This window comes from Bos indicus, chromosome 10, assembly GCF_029378745.1.
Source record: "Bos indicus isolate NIAB-ARS_2022 breed Sahiwal x Tharparkar chromosome 10, NIAB-ARS_B.indTharparkar_mat_pri_1.0, whole genome shotgun sequence".
NCBI lineage: Eukaryota > Metazoa > Chordata > Mammalia > Artiodactyla > Bovidae > Bos > Bos indicus.
The window spans coordinates 73,353,920-73,381,521 of NC_091769.1; the positions used below are offsets into that span (position 1 = coordinate 73,353,920).

The window sequence follows — 27,602 nt, forward strand, 5'->3', positions numbered from 1 at the left end:
TGGAGATGTGCGTAAATGTGTATGTTTGCTTTTTAAATAAAAAGAGGCACATGTGCAAACAGTACAGAGGAAGGAAGAGTGAAGTTTGGTTATAAATGACCATGTATGAGGTCTGGTGAGGCACCTGGGATAGGAGGTAAAAGAGACACAGCCCCTAGTTTCCTGGGGTAAGGGAAAAGATAGAGGGGTGCTCCTGGGTTGCTATGGAAACAGGGTGAGGAGAAGCATTTCACCCCGATTCAGGGTTTGGGGGCAGCCGCTTAGGCTCTGAGACACACAGGAAAGTCTATGTTAACTCATTTGGGAAAAAACAAAAACAAAAACCGAGGAAAGAACGTTCAAGGAAGGGTGACAGGCAGGAGTGAATGCATCGGGGGATGACTGACTTGGTGAACAACTGCATGCAGTTTCTTCCTCCGTCCTGGCTGTAAGATCACCTACAAGATTCATAGGTCAGATTACTGCAATGGCAATAGCTGTTGAGGGGGGACAAAGGATTCAATTTATGAAATGTTAAAACTGCAAATGAGCTGACCTTTTAACCAATCTTTATAGTATTAAGGGATTATATAAGTAAATTATTGGTAATTAGACTCCCCAGGGAGAATTTAATTTGCATCTAGATGTGATACGTGTTCAGTAATTCAGTACAAGTTTTACTTTGGCCAGTGCTGAGCTGGGTCTTAGGTTGGTGATAATGTAGATCAGATATAGGGTGTTATCATCTAGGCTAAATTTCATCATCTGTCAGCAAAGCGACATTAAAATCTGCTTATTTTGTGGTTACTAGATGGCTTCTAGAATTATGGTGAAAGAGAGCAGTAGAGTGATTTCTGTTCTTATGTGACCCTTATCGAAAGTTGTAAGACCATCTCAGGAATATTGATTATATAATACTTTCCCCATAATACTGAGGACTTGGGGTATATTTTCGTCTTCTTTGGATAGATGGGAAACCTGAGGCTGAAAGTAATTGGGCTGCTTACCAAAGAACTTAAACACACCACACACACACTACAAAACAAAAATTCGAGTAGGTATGATTTTAACCATACTAGAGCCTCTGGAGAGTTGGTGTCTTAGCCAAATTTATTTGGATGTTTTTTGCATTTCATCTCTAAGATTTCTTGTATTGAACTTCAGTTTTACTGTTAAAAAGAATATAGCATACATTGATATGATGCTGTATAGATACAATTGATATATATTTCTGCTTTCTGGTATTTTTTGTAGGAAAAAAATCCTAGAAATTGAATTATTACATGCAAAGAAACGAACATAACACTTGAACAAGGTGACAAAAACACCAACTTGAAAAGATATCTGAAGCATTATTTACAGTAGCCTAGACATGGAAATAATCTAAGTATCTGTCAGTGATGAATGAATACAGAAGTTGAGGTAATAGACACACAATTAAATATTACTCAACTATAAAAAATGAGGAAATCTTACCATTTATGTCAACATGGATAGACCTTGAAGGCATTATGCTAAGTGAAGTCAGACAGAAAATAACAAATACCGTATGATCTAAAAAACAAACAGGAAAACAAAACAACCAATTCACAGAAAAAAGATGTCAGATTTGTGGTTACCAGAGGCAGGGTGGAGGTGGAAGAGGAATTAGAGGAAGGCGGTCAAAAGGTTTAAACTTTTGGTTGTAAGATAAATAATTACTAGGGATATGATGTGACCAGCATGATGACTACACCTCACATTTCTGTATAATAAATAGGAAAGTTGAGAATAAATCCTGAGTTCTCATCACAAGAAGAAAATATTTTTCTTTCTTTTTATTATATCTATATGCAAAGACGAACGTTAGTTGAATGTATTGTGGTAATCATTTCACAGTATTTAATCAGACCATCATGCTGATATGCCATAGACATATACAGTGATGGTATGTCAGTTATTTCTCAGTAAAACTGGGAAAAAACATTGACAGGTATTGTCAAATTGGTTATCAAAAGAAATCATTCCCGAAATAGATACATGTGTTGAATGCTACCATGTGTCTAGCTTTACACAAAACCTTTTTAATGCATTACTTCATTCAGTCCTTGGGGGGAAAAAACCTAGGAGGAAGGTAGTACCTGATTTATAGATGAGAACAGGGAAGCTTGGCAGGATAAATACATCCAGAGCATGGTGGGGCCAGGACTAGAGACAAGTTTATCCTCCTCTCAGCAGAAGCTGGAGGTACTTCTTTCCCTACCAGGTTGTAAGAATGGGCATGTTAACCATCTTTATAAGTATTTGCCAACTTAAGAGGTAAAATGCTATTTACCTCGCGATTCTTACGTGGTTATCTTGGATGGGATTGGACATCTTGGCGTGTTTAATGTCTGTTTACATTTATGATTTTATGAATTGCCTATTCACTTCCTCTGCCCCTCCTTTTTACTAGATTTTTATCCTCTTTTCTAAATCATTTATACACATTATAAATGTAACACTTTGTCATGTGTTACAAATCGTTTTCTCCTCAATTTGTTTCAACTCTGTTTTGTTTATTGACAGTAGGACTTTAAATTTCATAGGTTACAAATCTGTGGATCTTTTATGGCTATAGAAGTTTGTTATCCTTATCCCATTCTAGGAATATTTTTTTCCCCCTGTGGTTTCTTTCTTTCTGTAATTTCCACCTTAACATTTATCTTAGATTATTTAGGTGTAAGAAGTGAGGTAAAGATATTTTCCAAAAGGCTACCTAGTTGTCTGAACACTACTTATTGAGTAAATCCATCTTTCCCACTGATTTGAACCATATTATCTTTCAGCCAAATTGATTTCTAGTTTTGGGCTGTTCTTGAAGGGGTAAAGCACTGTTTAAGTTATTGTAATTTTATAATATGTTTTAACATGTACAGCAAGTCCTCTCATTGAAATTTTTCAACAGTTTTAAAATATTTATGGTACCAAAAAAACTTTGAAAAAAATTGTTGAGTTTAAAAACATCCTTTGGGAATGTTGATTGTGATTTTGTTCAGTTTAGAGATTAGTTTAGAAAGAATTGACAGCTTTATAGTATTGGGTGTTCCAATTTAAGAACTTCATTTTTACACATCTTTTCATCTTCTTCAATTGGTTTTATAGTCTTTTTTCATATAAATCTTGCACTTCTGATAAATTATTTCCTAGATAGTTTGGTTTTTGTAGCTATATGAATGGGATTTTTAAGATTATTCTAATCAGTTCTTTTGACATAATACCTTGGCTTTTAATGACTTATTACTGTCCATCATACTGTACTCAATTTTTTAATAAATTAGGCTAAATTCTCCTGAGTTTTCTAGTCATACATTAAATAACTTCAAATAATGGTATCTTTGGCACCTTTTCCTGATAGTTTGATCTTCAAATTTCATATCTAATAATTTTAGCAACTACTTTCAGAATAATATTAAATAATAGTGGTGATAATTAGTCTTATTTGTTCTTAACTGTCACCGGAATTTTTAAAAAATTACCATTTAGCTTTTGATCTGTGAAATCATGTGTTAGTCATGTTAAAGAGACACTCTTCTAGTCTTTTTAAAAGAATTTTTTATTGGATTACAAGTTAAATTTTACCAAGTGCCTTTTTAACATCTATTGAAACTGTCATACTTATTCTTCTACCTATTAATAGAATAAGATATAATAGATTTTAGAATAATATGCCCATTGTTATGCTTCTGAGAAAATTCCTACTTGGTCACAGTGAGTTTTTCTTTTAAGGTAATGCTGAGTAGTACAGAAGTTTCTGGTTATTTGAGTATAATTGCTACTGAGAAAAGTCTACCTAAAATGACTACTTCAAAATTAGAGGTAGTCCTTTAAAATCTTTATAATTCTTTCTAAAAAGTTAGACTATTGTTTTATATAACTCTTAGTGAATTTTGATCATTATGTTTACACAGAAATCTTCTACTTTTTTTCCAGGTTTTAAAATTTATTAGCAGATTATTCTTGTACGATTCCTCTAATTTCCTTTGGAGCAGTGATTTATTTAAAAGCATTATTGAAGGAATCTTTATTTTACAATCATAAGTCTCTGCATACATTGGGAACATTCTAGAATAGTAAAGTGGAAAAGATCATTTACCATCTTTAAATGGTGCAGAGTTCTCAAGTCTTCAGATTAGGAGCCACTATCTTTAAAATGTGAGATTAGAAAAGGAACTTTGAGTGTATTCCCAGTTAATTTCTACGTATTCCAAATTAACAGAGATGGTGCTGGAAACGATGCTTTTGGGCAGGGCTCTCACTTTGTTGGGGGCAATTCCCTCACTAAGTTTTGTGGCAACACTGGCATGGAAGGAGAGTAATGAGGAGTCCTGTTTGCCAGCCAGTCAGTGAATCTAAGGTCCTAGACAGCTGGACAAGTACCGTGCAACCATGCTGCTGTCACATACTGGGACCTCAGAACCCTGGGGAACCCAGGCTCTGTGCCAACTAGCCCAAGATAGTGGGCAATGGGAATCTCAGAGTTCCAGAGGTCCAACAAAGCATGATGATTTTTTGGGCTGTTTTGCATCTTAAAGAAAGAAAAAAAAAATAATAATCTGGGAAGTATTTGAACTATCCAACTTTCTCATATATGCAGATAGATTCATTACACTCTTTTTTCCCCCCCTTCTTTTAATATATAGCTACTCTCCAGAGAGACCGAATCTTCAAACATTTTACCAGGAAGCGCCAAAGGGCTATGCGAAGGCGAGTCCACCAGATCAACGGACACAAGTTCATGGCCACATACCTGAGGCAGCCCACCTACTGCTCTCACTGCAGGGAGTTTATCTGGTAAGAAGCTCCTTGGCTTCTCTCCTGCCATGAGCTGAGACTTCCTCTGGTTGTGTGTGATTTCAGGAGAAAACATGATTATTAAGAATTGTTTTAGAATCTGATTTTTTCCCTCTTATTCTAATATGTTGACCTAGAAACATTAATCCCCAAACCAGCAGAAAAAATTACACAATTTACAGATTAAGTTTTACATGTTATTTCTTTTGCTAGTCATTTTGGTAAAAATGTTAATGAATCATGAATTGGTCAAAAAGCAGTAATTAGAGAGGCTAATCAATTAATAAATGGTCTGCCCCTGAAGAGGAAAGAAATATCAACAGTATTTCTCTAAGAAGGTGTAAATCACATGATGACTTACAGAATTTCTGTAATTGTTTCAGCTACACTAAGCACACAGCAGTCTTCAGTCTTATCATATGTAGCTAAAGGTAATAGCTTTCGGTGACCACATACTATAATCCCTGGCATTTAAGAATTAAGATAATTAATAGTTGAGAAATTCTAGATGATTTGGAATAATATCTTATTATATATGTCACTCAAGCTTAAGTCTAAGAGGCAAATCTATAATGTGAAGTAAATTTAAGTAGTAGTTATCTTCAGTTAGAAAGTGAAGGTGAAGTCACTCAGGCATGTCCAACTCTTTGTGACCCCATGGACTGTAGCCTGCCAGGCTCCTTTGTCTATGGGATTCTTCAAGCAAGAATACTGGAGTGGGTTGCCATTTCCTCCTCCAGTCTTCAATTAGAGGCAACATTAAACACATTTATTTGCAGAGAGAAAGAAGAAACACCCCTTCACTTGCACAAAACATACACACACCCTTCTCAGAAGGAAGAAAAACACTCTTGTATCTTGCTTTTGTTGCAAACTTTAGTCATTTGGAAGGAAAGTTTTGACCAACCTAGACAGCATATTGAAAAGCAGAGACATTTCTTTGTCAACAAAGGTCCGTCTAGTCAAGGCTATAGTTTTTCCAGTGGTCATGTATGGATGTGAGAGTTGGACTATAAAGAAAGCTGAGCGCAGAAGAATTGATGTTTTTGAACTGTGGTGTTGGAGAAGACTCTTGAGAGTCCCTTGGACTGCAAGGAGATCCAACCAGTCCACCCTAAAGGAAATCAGTCCTGAATATTCACTGGAAGGACTGATGCTGAAGCTGAAACTCCAGTACTTTGGCCACCTGATGTGAAGAGCTGACTCATTTGAAAAGACCCTGATGCTGGGAAAGATTGAGGGCCAGAGGAGAAGGGGATGACAGAGGATGAGATGGTTGGATGTCATCACCGACTCAATGGACATAGGTTTGGGTGAACTCCAGGAGTTGGTGATCAACAGGGAGGCCTGGCGTGCTGCGGTTCATGGGGTCGCAAAGAGTCAGACACAACTGAGTGACTGAACTAAACTGAACTTAGTCATTTTGTTTAAGGCAGAAACACTTGGTTCATTTCTGCATATTGATCAATTGCTTTGTATTATGTGGGTTTTTTGTGATTACTTTGGATTTTATACCTTTTAGCAAGTCAAAATCCAGACTTAGCTTATGTTTCTGGTCTTTTAAATCATGAACAGGGTTTAGTCTATTATCCTTTTAAAATATTACTGAAGTCGATTTGCTAGTATTTTGTTGACAATTTTTTGTATCTATGTTTATCAGTGATATTGGCCTGTAATTTTCTTTTTTTGTGATATCTTTCTCTGGTTTTGGTATTAGGTTGATGATGGACCCATACAATGAGTTTGGAAGTCTTCCTTCCTCTGCAATTTTGTTAACTCTTCTCTAAATGTTTTGTAGAATTCATTTGTGAAGCCATCTAAGCGTGAACTTTGGTTTGTTAAGAGGGTTTTTTAAGTTATTATTATTACAGATTCAATTTCAGTTCTGGTAATTGGTATGTTCTGATTTTCTATTTCTTCTTGGTTCAGACTTGGGAGATTGTACCTTTCTAAGAATTTTTCCATTTCTTCTAGGTTGTCCATTTTATTGGCATATAGTTGCATATAGTAGTCTCTTATGAGCCTTTGTATTTCTGTGATGTCAGTTGTAACTTCTTTTTCATTTCTGTTTTATTGACTTGGGCCCTCTCTTTTTATCCTTGATGAGTCTGGCTAAAGGTTTATCAATTTTGTTTATCTCTTTGAAGAACTAATTTTTCGTTTCATTGATCTTTCCTATTGTTTTTTAGTTTCTATTTCACTTGTTTCTGTTCTGATCTTTGTGATTTCTTTCCTTCTACTAACTTTGAGCTTTGTTTTTTCTTTCTCTAGTTGTTTTAGGTGTAAGGTTAGGTTGTTTATGGAGCTCTTTCTTATTTCCTGAGGCAAGATTGTATCACTATAAACTTCTTTCTTAGAATTACTTTTGCCACATCCCATAGGTTTTGGATTGCCATGTTTTTGTTTTCATTTGTCTCTAGGTATCTTTTTAAAATTTCCTTTTTGATTTCTTCAGTGATCCATTGGTTGTTTGGTAGTATATTGTTTAGCCTCCATGTGTTTGTGTTTTTTGAAGTTTTTTCCTTGTAGTTGATTTCTAATCTCATAGTGTTGTGGTTGGAAAGATGCTTGATATTTCAATTTTCTAAAATTATCAAGGCTTGTTTTGTGGCCTAGCATGTGATCTAGGAGAATGCATCCTGTAGAATGTTCCATGTGCACTTGAAAATAATGTATATTCTTCTGCTTTTGGGTGATGCGTTTTATAAATATTAGTTAGATCCATCTGGTCTAATATTTTATTTAAGGCCTGTGTTTCCTTATTGATTTTCTGTCTGGATGATATGTCTATTGCTATAAGTGGTGTATTAAAGCCACCTAATATTATAGTGTTACTGTCAATTTGTCCCTTTAATGGTTGTTAATATTTGCCTTATATATTGAGGTGCCTCTATGTTGGATGCATGTATATTTACAGTTGTTACATCTTCTTCTTGGATTGATCCTTGATCATTATGTAGTGCCTTTCTCTAGCTCTTGTAAAAGTGTTAATTCTGAAGTCTATTTTGTCTGGTATAAGTATTGCTATTTGAGCTTTCTTTTGATTTCCATTCACATGGAATACCTTTTTCTATCCCCTGGCTTTCAGTCTGTGTTTCTTTAGAACTGAAGTGAGTGTCTTGTAGGTACCATAGATATGAGTCTTGTTTCTGTATTCTTTTAACCAACTTCATTTACTAAATGAAGTCAGATAGAGAAAGACAAATATCATATGATATCACTTATACATGGAATCTAAAAAATGATACAGAGGAACTTAGTTACAAAATATAAATAGACTCACAGACATAGAAAACAAACTTATGGTTATCAAAGGGGGAAGAAGGGGACAGGGATAAATTAAGGATTCATGATTAACGGACATACACACACATATATATAAAACAGAAAAACAACAAGGACCTACTGTATAATACCAGGAACTATATTCAATATCTTCTAATAATCTATAATGGAAAAGAACCTAAAAAAGAACCTATGTATAATAAATCAGGTTGCTATACACGAGCAACTAACATAACATCATATATCAACTGTACTTCAATAAGATAAATTTTAAAAAAGAAATGACCCAAACTTTGTACACATTAAAAAATTAAATAAAAAAAAGAAAGTCTTGTCTAAACCAAAGGCCCTATACTGGTTGTTGGTATGATGAAGCCTAAAGTTATAGTCTTTAACAAAAGATTCCTATTCTCATTTTTAAATGAGAAAAATCAGCATCTCTGGCAACTTTGAGCCCATTTCTCTTCTTTACATGCTCCAGTTAGCTGTAGACACACACCTCTCCCTATTGCTGTTTATTTTATGCCAACTTTTCTTCTTTACATGACCTGGTTACTACAGGTGTTTAGTAGGCATTTTGGGTGAGAACTTTTGATCTCAACTAACATTCTAAATGGAAAGTTGCTTTATAATTTAACTAAATTTTTTTCTACCAAGGAACTTTAACTCCCACCTACCTCCCCACTCCCTACACACACACTTAAAATAATGGTATATGTGTTATATGTATATATATATGATTAAGCATATAGACCCTGGCATTCATTCTCATCACCAACTAGATACGTGAACCTGGACAAGTTATATAAGCCATCAGTGTCTCTTCATCTGCAAAACAGAGATAATGATTTTATTTTATTTACATAATAAACTTCTATGTATGCTTAGAGTGCCAGGTACTGTTCTAAGTCTTTATTGACCCTTTTTATCTTCATGATGACCTTATAAAGTAAGCACTGTTATCATTATGCCTTTTATAGATTAAGAATCAATGGCTCAAAGAAGTTAACCATTTGCTCCAAAACACATCCAGGCCATCTGACTTTATGATCTGTGCTCTAGGTCATCCTATCACATGAGGATTAAGTGAGATAGTACATGTCAGCTGCTTGGCTCATTGCCTAGCACATCCTACAGGCTTAGTAAAATGTGATCTTTATTAATGAGGGTTAAAACTGTGTCGCTGTCACTCAGAGACTGTATTAGGGAGAGACAGAGATGGGAGCTATGAGCATGATGGGCATCTTGTGGTTGTACTTCTCCCCTGTAGATTCTGGGGTGATGTGGGCACAGAGAAGAGGAAAGATGCCTCAGGTCAGTCAGGTCCCCTGGACTCACCTGTTTACCTCTGTATGTATATCTGCATCTGTTTACTTCACCTTCTACACATCTTTATGTGTATGTGAGAGACAATGCTCAGTTAGGCGGTAGAGTGACACTTCAGCCTGAGGCTCAGTCACACACAGAGGAGGGCTTATTTTCACTAAGGACTAGGGGGATTGCCACAGAGGTTGGTGGAATGAGAATTGGCAATACTTACCTGTTTTTATGATTTGGAGTATTCTAATTTGTCAGTTTCCTTTTTGTCTTATGGTAACAAGCACTCAAAAAGGACATCATTGCTGCTGCTTCTCTGAAATTTTATTTTTTATAAAGGACTAGAGGATGAAATTTATTTTTCTTAAGTACTGTGATTATAGAAGTTGTTGCTGAAATGTTTGACTAATGGTTACTTTTTTCCCTATTGTCTTGAACCAGGGGTGTATTTGGAAAACAGGGTTATCAATGCCAAGGTAAGAAAACATTTTTGAAAGTATATTTAATCTTGTTCCTGTGTTAAGTGATTATACCATAAGAACATTATCAGAACTTGATCAAGTTGACATTTATAGAATACTCCATCTAAGAGCAGCAGAATACAGATTCTTCGTCAGTTTCGTAGGAAAATTTACCAACAGAGACCACATTCTAGGCTGTAAAACCAATAATAACAAATATAAAAGAATTGAAATCCTAAAAAGTATCTTCTCATACAGCAGTGTAATTAAACTGAAAATCAATAGCAGAAAGATAATTAAAACACTTCCAAATATTTGGAGATTAAGCAATATATTCTAAATGGCTAGTGGGTCAAAGAAGACTTAAAAGGAAATTAAAAAAAGATTTTAAACCCAATGAAAATACAGTTTATCAAAGTTTGTGAGAAGCAGTGCTGAGAGGAAAAATTATAGTATTAAGTGTATAGATTACAAAAGAAGAAAGATCTAGAATCGATAATCTAACTTTCCATCTCAGAAAGGAGAGAAACTTAAGCCTAAAATGAGTGGTAGAAAATAAATAATAAAAATAGAGTGGGAAACAGTGAAATTTAAATTAGGGAAACAATAAAGAAAATCCACTAAATCCAAAGCTAGTTCTCTGAAAATATCAATAAAGTTAATAAACCTGTAGCCAAGCTGACTGTGAAGAACACAAATGCCTCAGAATATAAATTTTTTCTATGTGAAGGATTCCCTCATATAAAAAGACCAGTTAGTTCCCTGGGCACTTTCAGTTCGGTTCTCCTGAGAATTCAATCTGATGAAAGCTAGATTTGTTTTAGACTATAGTACTATTTACTGACTTGTCATCTGTCTTTATGTATTTAATCCTGGAAAATTTCATAAGTCTTGAAAGATCTTAAAAATGATGTGTATTTTTAATATTGCTTCATTGCTCTTTAATGGAAATTGGACTGTGTCTACACTCTATCAGTGATCTAAATGAAAATGAAGAAAAAGTTATTTATAAAGTTCTAGCTATTCAAACAATTGATTGAGTCATTCTGCAGCTACTTAGTGAATGCCTACTTTGTTCAAGTCGTCATGCTGGCTGGGAATCCTGAGTACACTGGAGGCCATATGTGGAACACTTTAAATGAGGGAGGCCAGCTAAAAGTTTAGGAGATCAGAGGAGGGAGAGAGTTTCAGTCTAGAAGGGAAGTCATGGGGAGTGTGTTTCCATGGAAGAAACATTTTTATACGTTTCGTGTCCTGTTATAAATTTGATTTAGTTAAGTGATAGGAAAGGAAGATGTCCTGGGAATTGAGAAGGACGTGGACAGTGTGTGGAGGAGGGTGAAGACTTACCCAGGAAGAGCAGCTAGTCTAGTTTTTAACGGGACAAAATCATCAGAGAAGAAATGTGACAAGTGAGTCTGGAGTGGGCTTGACAGACCCTGAAACTCATCTGGAAAACTTCAGCTCTGTTCTGACTGATAGTGAGACACGATTGAGTGCTTCAGCTCATGGGGCTGAGGATACCAGCATCATACTGTGAGATGATTCCTCTGGAGGTAGGCACGGGAAGGATTAAAGCCAGGAATGATGACATTGGTTCCAGACTTGAGTATGAAGTTTGAGCATGAGCAAAGGCCTGAGTTAGGGTGAAGGTAAAGAATATAGGAAGGACGGGGCTGGGCTTCCCGTGAGCCCAGCGTCTAAATCAGGCCATGTTGGCATGTGCGGCCCTTGTTACTCCACTGAAACTGGCTAGGCTGTCAGCCTCTGATAAATGTATAACTGCTGGATTTAATTCCCTAGTGTGCACCTGTGTTGTCCACAAACGCTGCCATCATCTAATTGTTACAGCCTGCACTTGCCAAAACAATATTAACAAAGTGGATTCAAAGGTAAGACAGCAGTTTGCTGATTGTCTACACATGCTTATGTGTGCACATTCTCTCTCTCCCTCTCTCCCTCCCTCCTCCTTTTTCTCTCCCTCTCCGCCTCTGTATCTCTCTCTTTCTCTCTCTTCCTCTGCCCCTCTTTGCTGCACCCCCCACTTTCCTTCCATATTCCTTGAAGCCAACGATGGTATCAGAATTGAAATGTCTCTCCTTTTTATATTATGGGGTTGTATTTCTGCACTTGGTTAGCTTAACCTGTCCTTAAGATAATTCTATTAGTTGTCATCTGGGTAGAAGCTCTAGGGATCAGTTCTTCTAATTTGAAGAGAGATTTGGAATTGTGAGAAGTTCCCTGAGTTTGGCATTGGATGACTGGTATTTGAGTGTAGAATCCAGCCTCTGCTAGCTATCTTCTCTCTCAGCCTAAATCTTAAAATAGGATCAATACTGCAAGACACAACTGATGTGATAAATATGTTGTTAACTGTAAATTGCACTCCCTAAATAAAGTGACTATTGGCCCCTTCCAGCCTGTCTAGGAATTTCAGGGAAGATGTTTACTTATACATAAATTCTTGAACTTCACTCTTGCCATTTTGCGTCCAGCTGAGGTGGGTATAACACTCTAAATTCTGAAGGTAGAAGGAGGGTGAAATATGACCAACAGTTAGTGGTAAATTCACAGGTTCACTGAAGAGTCTGGCTCTGAATTGATGGTCCTTTACCGTGTACACCAGGATTGCTACAGAGTACACGTAGAGGCATGTGTTCTTTCTTTTGAGAAAGAGGCCAGAAAGGTTTCAAGAGGAGTAATATTACCCCACTCCTTGTTATGCTTGGCTCTTTGTTATTTCTTTAAATTTGATGTAGCCTATAGAGCATACGCCTAATCTAATTATTTGCTGAAAATAGTATGTGAGATTACACCTGATCCAAGAAGTGATTGTATGTGACATCAAAGCAGAATCTTTGCACTGAGATACCAAAATCCAAAGACAGGCAGAGGCTGGAAGGGAGGAATAAGATCCCCACTTGAATGTCACTTTGGAGTGAATTCCTTAGGTGATTCCATGTCCGCTAGGTACCACCCTCTGCCCTGTCCTCATGATATAATGAATTTGTGGAAGAACTTGTGATGATAGTAAGTGTATGTAGTCTATAAAAGGCTTGTTTAATCCTGAAGTTCAAAGGTTCTTGGAAATGGACATAAGTGTGAGAGGATTGGTAGGGAGAGACACACAGCTTGAATATAAAAGGTGAATTGAAAATTCAAATTTCTTTTAAGCTCCCAAGATGGAGACCAATCTTGTATACCACATGTTTCTGTCCAGTCTTGTTCACTAGAAAACGTGCTCAGTCTGCATTGTCAGGCCTGGGTAATTCATTGCTGCTGAGCAGTAATGACGTACCCATCTCAGGTGTGATAGTAACACCATGAATTTGGTGGGCTCCTGTTAATGGTTTTCGCAGAAGGTGTGGCATTTCAGCTCTCGTCCTCCTGTTTCCTTTTTACAGACTGCTGAGCAGAGGTTTGGAATCAACATCCCACACAAGTTCAGCGTCCACAACTATAAGGTGCCGACGTTCTGCGACCACTGTGGCTCCCTGCTCTGGGGCATAATGCGACAAGGACTTCAGTGTAAAAGTGAGATGCTGGGGTGTGGGGTAGCCGCTTCCTCATGAGAACACCTTGCTTCGAGCTTTCCAAATTCTGCAGTTCAGAATCTGACCTAGAACTGGTGGTTTTAGACCTTTTATAAACAAACATCTCTGTGACTCTAGATTGTCCCTTGTCAGGCATGTACAGAGAGCTGCACTTGATCCACAAATGTCCTAACTACAGCATGTTTACGCAGTTGCTAAATTAAATGTCCCATCTCGTTAGCTAGGCTGCTGGCTATCCTCTATTGAGTGCTGAGTACAGGCTAGTCATTGTGTATTTCAATATGTATGTGAAAGAGGAAAAAATGGCATCTGGTCAGAAATGGACGATAGTAGGAGGTGAGGTGGTCAGCAGAGAAGGTTGGCTTATGAGAAAAGAACTGGCAAGAGAGGTGGTCTGATGACCTCACCAGAAATAAGCAGAAATTGAGTTACAAAGGCATTGCTGGAGCTGCCCTGTGTCTTCTCAAAGAGCTTGATAGAGATCGGAAGGTAGGTGGGATGAAGGACTCTTCAGCTTTGGCCCCATGTGGGCTTGTACTTCAATAGCTATGCCCAAGGGAGCCTGAGTTTTGGGCTTTTGCCTTAGCAAAGGGTCAGGAAATGAGGGTTGATCCCTGTCCCGTTAGGAGTTGAGAGGCTATTGGCCTGGAGTCAGCTCTCACTGAGTGTTTCTGAAACAGTCTGGCTGTCGTGGGATGCACTGTCCCCTGCTGAAACACATGTGAAGTTCATGTGACTTAGACACATTCTAAGTCACCAGAGGAAGGCAGAGTTCATGTCAATAAAACTGGGTAACTTCCACTGGCTGGACTTACCAAACCTGCTTCTATTACCAACAAGGGGCTAGTCCCTTGTTTTTAAGAAAGGCCAATTCTTTTGTTTCTCCAGAGCCCCATTTGATTATTCTTTTTCCATGTGTGCTTTGTGTGTGTGGGCTTCCCTGGTGGCTTAGAAGGTAAAGAATCCACCTGCAATGCAGGAGACCTGGGTTCCATCCCGGGGTGGGGAAGATCCCCTGGAGGAGAGCATGGCAACCCACTCCAGTATTCTTGGCTGGTGAATCCCCATGGACAGAGGAGCCTGATGGGCTACAGTCCATGGGAGTCACAAGGATTCTTTTTTCATAGATATGTGAAATAAATTCTTTTTCAACCAAAACAGCAGACAGTGCCCGTGTGGCTTTGTTTTAGGCACTGCTTAATCATTAGCTGGGTGGTGTCCCTTTCTAGGGTGAAAGTCACTTTCTGCTCTTGTATGCTCTGTACAGAGCCATGGGTGGGGCTCATCTGCATGGTTCTTGTCCCTGGTGGTGCTAAGGATAGCACACCTACAGAATTCCTATAATTGTTGCTGTTATTGTCACGTGGTGCTTTAGAAAGGCCACTACTGGCTTGTATGTCTCCGTACCAGCCTTCCTGAGAGAGGAGGATGTCCTATGAAGCTAATAAAGCTTAAACCTCAGAGTCCCTCCCTTGCAAGGCACCTTCCAAGCTCTCTACTTGATGGAGTGTTCTTTTCCTTTTTTAAAATGATTGTGTTATTTATTTTTGACTGTGCTGGGTCTTCGTTGCTATACATGGGCTTTTCTCTAGTCGCAGCGAGCAGGACTACCCTGTAGATGTGGTCCCCGGGCTTCTCATTGCGGTGGCTTCTCTTGTTGGGGAGAACGGGCTCTAGGGTGTGCGGGCTTCAGGAGCTGCGGCTCCCAGGCTGTAGAGCACAGACTCAATAGTTGTGGCACACCAGCTTGGTTGCCCCACAGCATGTGGGAGCTTCCTGGACCAAGGATCGAACCAGTGTCTCCTACATTGGCAGGCGGATTCCCAACTACTGAGCCACCAGGGAAGCCCCAGAGTGTTCTTTTTCTCAAAGAAGAGAACCCTAAATTGCATAAATTTAGCCCCCACAAAATCTGGATCTGTGCATCCTTCCAAAGATGGGCTGACACACCCCAAACATGTATTATGCTGTTTCATTTCTGCCTCCCCTCTGCAGAACCAGGTCAAGAAACCGTATCAGAACTTTGTGCTGATTAAACCTCAGGTCTTTCATCATCCCAAGTCAGCTTCCTGTGCGCCAGGAGCTTAGCTTGCTTCACTCTGCTCTTCCAACTGCCACTTACTTTGACCTTTAAATCAATTGCTTTTTGTCACCCGTGAAGCCACAGGCTGAAAGCCCTGAGAAAGGCAGCCACACAGGATGCCGCGTTCTGTGCTGTGGGGGCCACCCAAAGACAGTGCTCAGAAGGAAGGCTGTACTTAGAGGTTTTCTCTCAGACTCACGTTTCACTGTTTGAACAGCCATCTATACATGGCTTTGTGATTACTACCTTTTTTGAGAGGCACAAGAAAGAGTATAAAGTCACTTGGCATGTTTCCTTGTTACTTAGTTGACTGAGCTGTCACACTGATGAACATTTTAATCTGTGTTGAATCATGCTGGGAAACCGGTGATGATTGTTAAAATGTAGCATAGTTGAATGTCTTTCGTCAAGTCTCAGTGGGAAAAAAAAAACGTATTTGAAATTTATTCTTCAGTGTGCTAGGCTTTCGGCTTCTGCACAAAACAGAAATAGAGAAAGTCAGGGATTTACTTACACTCTGCTGCTGCTAAGTCGCTTCAGTCGTGTCCGACTCTGTGTGACCCCTTAGATGGCAGCCCACCAGGCTCCCCTGTCAGGGATCATTATTTGAGTCCGTTGAATTTTAAGAGCAGATGGCATTGTTCAGCCTGTGCTGTTGCCCAGCCACAGCCTCTCAGGTCATCACGGTTCTGTTTTACATCTCATGTTGACGTGGCTCTTTTCTGAACATGGATTCCTTTCTCCTCTTCCCTCCAGTATGTAAAATGAATGTACACATTCGATGTCAGGCGAACGTGGCCCCAAACTGCGGGGTAAACGCGGTGGAGCTGGCCAAGACTCTGGCAGGAATGGGCCTCCAACCCGGAAATATTTCTCCAACCTCGGTGAGCCTTTACTGTTTTCCCATATTATAATCTGGACATTGTTCCCAGATGTGGTGAGTCCTCGTGTTGTGTGTGGCGTGATCCAAGTCCTAGTCTCAGCAAATACGGTAAACAGATTTATTGCATTTTTAAAGAGCATTTTCTTCTACAAATAAGGTTCTATATACAGTTATGTAACAACAAATAGTGAGTGTGCAGACATTGCAATAAGCAGAAAAAGGATTTTTTTTTTTTTTTTGGTAAATCAGCTTCCTGTCATTGTGGTCTGGTGAAAAGCCTGGAATCCAGGGGCCTGGGTTCTGCTCTTGGTGGGGTCCCCAGCTGTACAGCTGGCCAGTAACTTGTGGGCCTCTGCTTCCTCCTCTCTGAAAGCGTTGAACTTGAAGAGCTGACACCCTCCACAGCCCTGGAATCCAGAGTGTGAAGTTTTTGTATGGATCGTGAACTTATCTCTGGTCCAGCCACAGACAGGAGTTCCTTCCTCTCGGCTCTCGGGGGTGGGTGGAGCGGGTCTGTTGCTGTGTGCATTTTGTCTTGCCCCCTCCCTGAGTGACCCATAGCCTCCCCTGGTCTGTTAGAGCTTCAGCCGCATCCTAATCCTGCCTTGCTAGCTGGGGTCTGCCGAGAACTGAGGAATGATCCGTGGCTATGGCTGTGGCTTCTCAAATGTGTAGCTTGATGTCTGGTTCAGGAAAATTCTAGACTGAACTGGCAAATATCTTTGGATACTTAGGAAGGGAAGTGCAATCACTGTGAGGTGCTTGGTTGTCCAAAAAATGTCATCACTAACCACCTCTACCAGGTGGAGGGCCCCACCTGGTAGATCGGGGCCTTGGACTGACATTGTATTTCTTGATTTGAGGAAAAGTACAGTGAATGTGGCTCAGTCGTGTCCAACTCTTTGCAGCCCCCTGGACTCTAGCACACCAGGCACCTCTGTCCATGGGATCTCCCAGGCAAGAATACTGGAGTCGGTTGCCATTCCTTTCTCTGGGGAATCTTCCTGACCCAGGGATTGTCTCCTGCGTTGGGAGGTAGATTCTTTACCATCTGAGCTACCAAGGAAGCCCAGGTGGTGCTAGTGGTAAAGAACCCACCTCCTAACACAGTTGTAAGAGACGCAGGTTCCATTCATGGGTTGGGAATATCCCCTGGAAGAGGACATGGCAACCCACTCTAATATTCTTGCCTGGAGAATCTCATGGACAGAGGAGCCTAACAGGCTACAGCCCTTAGGGTTACACAGAGTCAGACATGACTGAAGTGACTTAGCATGCGTGCACGCAGACTGCTATGCCTGAAGAGTGTCAGGTTAGGGCTTTCAGCCTGCCCCAGAGCTTCTGAAACTCCATGGGAATGAGCTGAGCCATGCGGCACAATCTCCAAGAATGGGCAGTGTCACATGTCATTTGAACCAAGTATCTTTAATGTTCTGACACTTAATTGTGAGAAAACCCAAATTATCTGTTATCTGACAGTTCATCACTAAAGAGTGACGTCTTCAGTCTATCAAAAGAGAAGAATGGGTTAAAAGAAAAAAAAGATTGAGAAACACTGGCTTGAAGTTTTCTGGCCAGGGCCAGCCCAACCAGGGGAAGGATTTATGTGGAGGAAGTGAAATTCAAGCTGGTAAAGTTTTTCTGTCTTGGAAAAATTTATGAGGAGAAACTATGAAAACAATTGGATTTTTAAAAATGATCCATTTTGTGTCTTCAATCACTGTTTCACTTGGTTGAATAAGTACAGTCCTTGCCGTTTCAGGCTGTTGCCCAGCTGTTTATGGCAAACATTGCTTAGAAGTTGCCCCAAATTAGCTGTTTTTTAGTAGGTCAAATGCTCTAAGATGTTAGACTTCTGGTCTCTCGTCTATTCTGGTCTGCTTGTCTTAAATATCCCAAGATGGACATCTGCACTGTCGTCTTGTCTGTAGGTAGCGTCCTCTGCAGGATGGGGCTGGAGAACTCCCTGAAGAGTTCTTCTGGTTCCATCTGGTGAGCTAGGAGCTCTCACTGTATTGGCGGTTAATCTTTCTGGAGGGCAAGTTGACCGTGCATCCGAAGTCTTCAAACTTAAATCCCTGGTTCAAAGAGTTCCCTTTTGGGAAAGTTATCTGAATAGAGGATGCTAATGATGATCTTGCTGATAGTGATGACAATGCAGCTTAGGTTTATTGAATGTGCCAGGCACTGATCTAAGAGCTTTAGGCGCAGTTATTCATTTACTCTTCATAACGAGCCACGTGGCAGCTGTTGTAACTTCTCCTTTGTTAGGAGTGGAAACTGAAGCACAGAGAGGTGGGTGACTGGTCCACGGTCACAGGGTTGGGTTGCAGAGCTGTGATTTGAACCCAGGCAGCCTGCTTGAGAGCCCAGACTCCTTATCACCCTGATATGAAGATTTGCATGCAAGTACAATCACTGAGTGTTATCTATATAGAGAAAAATGGGGATATTCTGTATGTCCAGTATCAGGGGAGTTACTGAATCAATTGTGATATATCCATAAAATGAATTATTGGACAGCTTTTTAAACTGATATTTAAAACTCATGTTCTTGAAGGACATTTAGAACTGTGCATAATATGTTAATAGCATGCAATTAACATATGTTAGTATGATAATAGCATGCAAAATTTTAAATTAAAATTAAAATTATGAAACAACAATTTCATTGTCTTTTTAAAAATTAATCAAGCGTAAAGATCGATGTGTGTATATTTATGTTGTTTTTATTTTTTGTTGAAGAGGGCTCATGAGATTATAGGTGTTGTCGATGTTATCCTTCATATATTTGCTCATTGTTCCAATATTTACATTAATTTTCATTTCTCTTCTATAATTTAAAATGTATATTATCACGTTACTTCTTTTGTTCTCATTTTGATTTTCTGAGCAGTTGTGAAATCTGCTACTTGTAGGACTTGGACACCAGATGGCGCTCTTAGAATGTGGTCACCCGTGGAAAGCAAGCAGGTGGCCCAGGCTGAGACAGTGTTTCTGTATACTGCCATTTGAGCACAAACTGAAACTCAGTGGCTTAGATATATTTTTAAATGCTGCTGCTGCTGCTGCTGCTAAGTCGCTTCAGTCATGTCCGACTCTGTGCGACCCCATAGACGGCGGCCCACCAGGCTCCCCCTTCCCTGGGATTCTCCAGGCAAGAACACTGGAGTGGGTTGCCATTTCCTTCTCCAGTGCATGAAAGGGAAAAGGGAAAGTGAAGTCGCTCAGTCGTATCCGACTCTTCGAGACCCCATGGTCTGCAGCCTACCAGGCTCCTCTGTCCATGGGATTTTCCAGGCAAGGGTACTGGAGTGGGGTGCCATTGCCTTCTCCAATTTTTTTTTTTTTTAAATGATTCTTACCCAAATACAGTAAGCACAGATCAGGAGTTTATGCTGAAGCAGCTTTGAGTGGCAAAACCTGATCACATGTCAAGCTGTATTAATCTCTCCCCATGTGCTATATTGAGGGGTGAAGCTGCAAGTAAGGTCTTCTCCATCTGTAACTGCTTCAAGTTCCACTGGGATTTCTGATTCCATGTATTTCTTCTTTGCAGAAGCTTGTTTCTAGATCAACCCTAAGACGACAAGGAAAGGAGAGCACCAAAGAAGGAAATGGCATTGGGGTAAATTCCTCCAACCGACTTGGGATCGACAACTTTGAGTTCATCCGAGTGTTGGGGAAGGGCAGCTTTGGGAAGGTGAGTCTTGGCTTCAGCTGTTTGGGTTAAAGGAAGCCTGCTCCATGGAGGTTGTTTGTCTGTGCAGAAATGTATCCACACGCCTGTTTCCCACCTGCCATCGGCCTTCTGCCCCAGGCAAGGCCATACCCTAAGAGCTGCAGGAGTTCTCCTGCTCACGCTCCTTCGTGCTGCTTTGCCATAGGTGATGCTCGCAAGAATCAAGGAAACAGGAGACCTCTATGCTGTGAAGGTGCTGAAGAAGGACGTGATCCTGCAGGACGACGATGTGGAGTGCACCATGACCGAGAAAAGGATCCTGTCCCTGGCCCGCAGTCACCCCTTCCTCACGCAGCTCTTCTGCTGCTTTCAGACCCCTGTAAGTATGACTCCCATTCACCACCCCCATGGCCTCCTTTCTTCGAAAGTTTAGACTGCAATATGTCGAAGCTTTCATAAAGTAGCAGATCAGAAACTTTGGGGGGTGGAGACTTCCAAGGAAGGGTCATTTGAAGTACCCAGTGACTTCTGATGACCAGAACCAATGAACTAACCGCTTCCTTTCATGTTGTCCTGGAGAAGGATCACTTTGAGGGTTGTGTGTCCTAAGATTAAAAATGTCTTTGTACATAAGTCTTCTCTAGCAGAGTGAAGGTTACAGAAGTCCAAGAAGACAGTGAACATCATGGGCTGCTTATCCTGGTGACTTTGACCTTGGCTCTATTGCTAAATGCTAAACTGTTTCTGACCCGGGGAAAAGAGTTCAGACCAGGATAGGCCCAAAGAGGGCACCTTGACTTGTAATGTTCCAAGGCCTTGCTCCTGGCCTCAATCAAGGACCCTTTGTTTGATTCTGTGGACTGATCCTGGGATTCTGTCTACCCCATCATGGGGTGGGAACTTCCCTGGTGGCTCAGATGGTAAAGCGTCTGCCTGCAATGCGGGAGACCTGGGCTCAATCCCTGGGTCAGGAAGATCCCCTGGAGAAGGAAATGGCAATCCACTCCAGTACTCTTGCCTGGAAAATCCCATGGACGGAGGAGCCTGGTAGGCTACAGTCCATGCGGTCGCAAAGAGTCGAACACGACTGAGCGACCACTTTCATCATGGGGTGCAATTAGGAATGCTTTTGACTGTGGTTAACAGAATATATGACTGGTAGTGGTTTACGCAATAAACAGGAAGGATGAGTTTAGTTCATAGTAGAGGCTTTTTTCTTGAGAAGTCTCATGATAGCACTATTAGGATTGTATGAGATACTTAGTGTCATTCGGCATCTCTTCTGCTTGAGGTCTCAAGGTACTTGCCCTAATATCACAGCCCTAACCATCTCACATCACATGACAACATCTAAAGCAGGAAGCACAGGGAGCAGAGGTCGAAGGGCTTCATGCACTTTCCTCTTATCAGGGATAGAAAAATCTTTCCTAGACTTGAGTTATATGCTCATCCTGAGTTGCAGAGGAGGCTGGAAGAGCGAATATCTAGCCGAGATAAGCTGCTTTGTCACAATGGGCTCCCATCCACCTGACTCATCCCTGAGGCGGGGCATTCTGCAGCCCACTTAGACTGGGCTCAGGACTGGGCTTCTGCTGTCAATGGAGAGGGGAGAGAGCTCCTATGAAGGCATCGGGAGGGTCTGGCAGTTATTTCCCAACCTTCTTGCTTCTCAAAGGCATTCTGAAAGAGAATTCAGGACACGTCCCTTGTCTCTGCCACCATCAGGGAGGTAAAGGCCGTGGTAGGAGTGGGATGAGGGCATCACACCTGGTCCAGGGATGCTGCAAGGCATTTCTAGGGAAAGTGACAGCGACACTGGAACCAGAAGGACCGGTTAGAATTAGTCAGGCAGAGAGAGTGAAAGGGAGTGTGTTGTACAAGGTGAACAGCTCCAGTGGGTCTACCAGTAAACAGGTCTTCTATGGTAGCTCAGTCAGTAAAGAATCCGCCTCCTAAACAGGAGATGCAGCTTCGGTCCCTGGGTCAGGAAGATCCCCTGGAGAAGAAAATGGCAACCCACTCCAGAATTCTTACCTGGAAAATCCCATGGACAGAGGAACCTGGAGGGCTACAGTCCATGCAGTCGCAAGAGTCGGACATGACTGAGCGACTAAACCACCACCAGTAAACAGGAACAAAAAGGGTGAATAAAGCCCACAAGCGTAAAATGTGAGGTTGAGAAGGGGCCTGGTGAGAACTGGGGCTGAAGAAGTGGGGCAGGCCAGGACCAGGCTGTGAGAGCCTTGAAGGCTCTGTTAAAAGAGCTTGTATTTTAGCCCTAAGAATGAATGAAAGACATTTAAGCAGAAGAATGATATTCCAGATTGCAGATTTAAACTATGAAAAAGCAAATTTTTTGTATGCAGTGGGTAATATAAGCATTCTCCAAGTATTCATCTCCTGTCTTTGATCGAAACTATTATTAGTAGTTTCATGTATAGCCTTTCAGAGAATTGTTTGTACACAAAAGCATACATACACACAACATATATGCATCTGTATTTATTTTTAAAAAATAACGTAAATGGTGGTATATATTTGCACGCCATTCTGTACCCTCCTTTTAAAAAATATTTGTTTATTTTTGGCTGCCCTGGGTCTTGGTTGTGGTGCACAGACTTTATTCCAACACATGGGCTTCTCTCTAGTAGAGGCACGCATGCTCAGTAGCTGTGGCGCTCAGGCTGAGTTGCCCTGAAGTGTGTGGGATCTTAGTTCCCCAACCAGGGATCAAACCTGTGTCACCTGCATCGGAAGACAGAGTCTTAACCACTGGACCACTAGGGAAGTCCCCCACCCCTGTCTTCTTAAGGAAAAAATCCAAAATGGTTTTATTAAGAGAGTAAATCTCTGTAATACATCTTGCAAAATTTATACTTTTTAAAAATTTGCACATTAAAAAATGAAATATAATTGACATTTAACATTGTTTTAGGTATACAAAAAATGATTTTATATTTCCGTATGTAGTAAAATGAGCACCACAACTAAATTTAGTTAGCATCTATCAACACACTTAGTTAACAGAATTTTTTTCTTGTGTTGAGAACCTTTAAGAAATACTTTCAGCAACTTTCATATATTCAATACCATATCATTAACTGTAGTCACCACATTGTACATTGCATCCCCATTCACCTTATTTGTCTGAAAAAAAGCAATGTATAATGAGATTGTCTCATATTTGAATATACCTGACTGCCTTATTTATAATGGCTGCATAGTATTCCATTTTAAGACCATAATACAAATTATTTAACCTATTTCCTATTGGTAAATACTTAGGTTATACTTAACTTTTATTTCAATCAAATTTACAATGAGTCCCTTGTACTTTTATCTTATGTACCTGTGCTATGATTTCTATATGGGACACTATGGGAAGTGGTATTGCTTGGTCAAAAATGGATGGATTTATGATTCTGATGGGGTCTAGTGGGCCTTCTCCCCTATCATGGCTGAAAATAGCTAAGACTTTATCGCTTATATACCAGGCACTGTTCTAAGTGCCTTGTGTGTATTATCAATCTTTATGGTAATCCTGTGAAGTAAGTTCTGTTCACATCACTCCCATTTTACAAATAAGCAAACTGAGGCAGGAAGAAATTTAGCTTCCAAGTGGCAGAGGTTTTAAAGCCAGGCAGTCTGACTGCTGAGCCCCAGCTCTTTCCACTTGCTGGCCGTATTTCTAAATTCACACTCCCAAACCACATTTGAGAAGGCTTATTTCCCCTCCTCTCCTGTTATGACGCTGCCTATCATTTTGATGGCTGGAGAGATTTTTTTTTAACGTGACTTTGGAGTTCTAACTGGCATTTCTCCAACAGAAAGTGAGGCTGAACATCACATATGTGTAAGGGCCCCTTGTGTTGGCAAAGGCACATGTGCAGCATGGAGAACGGATGCAGCAGGGAAGCCAGGAGGCAGGAGGACAGGTGAAAGGGGATGCATGGCATGCACTCCCATGCCGTCCAAGTACCTCAAGGTCCAACTAATAGCTTCTTGGGCTGCAGTTTCCCTTGTGTTCCTTCTTCTTGCCTCTCACAGCCTGGGCCCCTTGAGGCCACACCCTCTTCATCAGAGTCCTCAATGGCTCCAGGCCTTTATTAACATTGGCCATCTATTTTTCAGAGAGGGCAATGGTGCCCCACTCCAGCACTCTTGCCTGGAAAATCCCGTGGCCGGAGGAGCCTGGTGGGCCGCAGTCCATGGGGTCACTAAAAGTCGGACATGACTGAGCAACTTCACTTTCACTTTTGACTTTCATGCATTGGAGAAGGAAATGGCAACCCACTCCAGTGTTCTTGCCTGGAGAATCCCAGGGACGGGGGAGCCTGGTGGGCTGCCGTCTATGGGGTCGCACAGAGTCGGACACGACTGAAGCGACTTAGCAGCAGCAGCAGCAGCAGCATCTATTTTTAGTGACAGTTTCATATATGGCCACAAGGTGGCAGTCGTTACCACAAGGTGATTTTTATTTCTGCACCAGAGCTGACTTTGGGGTTTAAAATTTGTGTGTTGCAGTAGATGTCTCCAAAGCAAAGGATAAAGGTAATTTTCCCCTCCCATAAGTTTAGATGATAAAGTGGTAGGAACAGCTTAAAAGAATCAAGTGCATTTTTCTTATGCTGAGATAAAGATATGCAGTTTTCATATTGCTATCGTTTAAGCCATCTCTTGGATTTGCAAGGTATCAGACTCTACATATGCATGTCATTTGCTCTCTGCATCAGTCCATCTGTCAGAAGTCCTCAGTCACTATCCCCATTTGCTATTGAAAAACTAAGTATAAAGAACAGAAAATGCCAGTTACTATGAGAAATTACAGCAGGTAAATGACTACTTTTCAGCAACTGGGTTTGGCAGCCCCTGACATCTAAAAGAAGATGCTGATCAATGTGTCACGCGAAACTGTAACAGTTGCCCTTGCAGAATTTAGAAGGGACCCGAGGTGAGGCGTGGGAGCCACTCCCCAGCATTTGCAATGTGTCACTTTATTGTAAAGATGCTGGTAGAAACAGCGCTTCTCTCACTGTCCAGGCCTGTGGAATGAGTGTCTCTGAGACCCAGGAGAAAGGAAGCAACTTGCTAAGGCTCCCTTGAGCTGAGTGATGGAAACAAGGTTCATCTCTGGGTCAGGCTGACTCTGGAGTCCGGCTCCGTCCACTGGGTATCTTGTACAACATAGAGGTTGTTGACTCAGCATCTGCTTAAGCCCCTTCCATCTGCACTGGCTCCCCTTCAACCTGTTGATATGGCAGCAGCCTTGCCCTCGGAAAAGGCAGCTGAGTCCTTCCAAGTCTGTTTTCCTCTGTCTGAATGGCTTGCAACTCCCTTAAAAGTCCTTTGAGCCCTAGAGTTCTCGTGGTGGAGATGAAAGCGGGATTGCTGTGAGGACCAAAGGCGAGAATGCAGACACGCTCTTGCCACACGCATGCCATGGTTCAAAAGTCAACCAGCAGGGTGTTGTGATGACTGCCTCCTTCCCCACACCAAAACAGTCCTGGGACTCCCAGGGGCCAGCACAGACCCTACATGACGGTAACCATAAACACTCACAAAATAGGGATTTTGGAGCTCTTTTTGTTCTTGGTCAAAACAAAAAGATAAGCAAATTTTAAATATTAGATAATTTATCAAGTTTGCTACGTAGAATTATGGGCCCATGAATTATTGCCCCAGATTATTTTTTATCATAATACATATTACTTGCAAGTACATCATTCCATTGGCATTCTCATAAATTTCTGAAAGCATTGTAAATTCTAATAGTTTGTGAATGATTCGTTAAGCTGGATCATGGCTTACAGTCTGGATCAATGTTTATACTCTTGGATCTGTTGATTTTATTTCTAATAACCTAGCCAAAGAAAGCAACATAAAGAATAAGACATTACGCATTAATATGTTTAATTTTCAGTGCATAATTTATACTAGGAAGATACTGGAAACAACCTCAGTCTTCAGCAATGGGAATCTACTTAAAAAATGTACTACTGGATGAAGGTTTTTGGCCAGTAGAGATATGATTGAATATTAAGTCGTTAAAAGATTGTGTGTTACTTTCAGAAGCATCTAACATATATGATTTATTCCATACAATTCTTACATCAGCCCTAGAAGATGGGTACAATTATTATCTTTATTTTGCTGAGTGATAAAGTGAAGGAGGCGGAGAAGGCAATGGCACCCCACTCCAGTACTCTTGCCTGGAAAATCCCATGGACGGAGGAGCTTGGTGGGCTGCAGTCCATGGGGTTGCTGGGAGTCAGACACAACCGAGCGACTTCAATTTCATTTTCACTTTCATGCATTGGAGAAGGAAATGGCAACCCACTCCAGTGTTCTTTCCTGGAGAATCCCAGGGATGGGGGAGCCTGGTGGGCTGCCGTCTCTCGGGTCGCACAGAGTTGGACACAACTGAAGCGACTTAGCAGCAGCAGCAGCAGCAGCAAAGTGAAGGAGGAGCTAAATTACTTGCCCAAAATTAAACAGAGTAACTGGTGGGACAAGAGATGGGAGGCCGGGAAATAGTACAGAATTTATGATAATTAGCAGTGTGAATCCATTTCAGGTTCCTCCTGGGATAGCAACTTGGCAAACCTGTCCCCTCTTCCAAAAAAAAAAAAAACAGGAGGAAATGATGCCAGTAAACTATCAGGGACTCTTATGAAGGCAGTGGAATTATGGATGATCTTTTTCTTCTTTGTTCTGTTTGCCAGTTCCTGCAACGTGCTTCTGTTTCTTTGTCCATGGGGTCGGGGGAGTGAGGCCTCTTGAAGCCAGGAGCGCCCAGGTCCGGGCTGCTGGCCTGGGGTACACTGCCTTTCCCACCCTTTCAGGTTAAATTCACTTCACACTCCTTTCATCTTAATCAGGGAACTGTTGTGTCGGCAGCTGAGCCTGCTGGCATTTATGGCCTGGAATCCGGGTCTCCCCACCCCCAGCTCCCGGGGCTCTCCTTGGCGCTCCTGGAGCCTGGCTGAGAGCTGAGGGCCGAGACCAGGAGGAACAAAGGGGCGGCAGCAGCAGGAGGGGGAGCGGCAGAGTAAACACTGGTCAGATGCTTTAGCCTTTGTTCAGAGACCCAGTTTGTTAGAGCAAAGGTTTCCATTTGGAAAACAGGACACACTGTGCCCAGTGCCCAGGCCGCGCTGGAGCCGTGAGCGCGTTTGTGCGCTGGTGATCTGCTGCCCTGGGCGGGGGAGGCATTACACAGAACCTCCTTTTACAGGGACAGCAGCCGGGGGATGGGGTGTCGTCAGGTGTCCCCTGCAGGGGCTTGCTCACAAAGCAGTGCACCTGGAGTTCCTGGCGGGGGGCCATCGCTTTCCCTAAGAAGCCACACCTCAGTGTCCATCAATAAAGCAGAAACCCTGCCTTTGAAGGGTAGGGTGGCTAGGAATCTTGTGACCCAAGTGCTGTCAGCTTATCTAACCCGTGCAAACTGATTTCAGTGCACGTAAGTCACACGTAAAATATGTCTGAAGATCACCCACAACAGGGGTGCAGGGGAACAACCTGAGTTGAGTTATTTTCTCTGTCA

At 41.3% G+C, this 27,602-nt stretch overlaps 1 protein-coding gene across 1 annotated transcript in view; it reads left to right on the plus strand.

Annotated features, from left to right (window-relative positions):
- PRKCH (protein kinase C eta) overlaps positions 1 to 27,602 on the plus strand; it is a 232,741-nt gene that overhangs the window by 118,401 nt on the left and 86,738 nt on the right. The window contains exons 3-9 of the mRNA XM_019969023.2: positions 4,641 to 4,791; positions 9,835 to 9,869; positions 11,658 to 11,746; positions 13,259 to 13,388; positions 16,248 to 16,375; positions 19,934 to 20,077; positions 20,262 to 20,435. Coding sequence (XP_019824582.2) covers positions 4,641 to 4,791; positions 9,835 to 9,869; positions 11,658 to 11,746; positions 13,259 to 13,388; positions 16,248 to 16,375; positions 19,934 to 20,077; positions 20,262 to 20,435 — 851 coding nt within the window. The remainder of the gene's footprint in view (positions 1 to 4,640; positions 4,792 to 9,834; positions 9,870 to 11,657; positions 11,747 to 13,258; positions 13,389 to 16,247; positions 16,376 to 19,933; positions 20,078 to 20,261; positions 20,436 to 27,602) is intronic.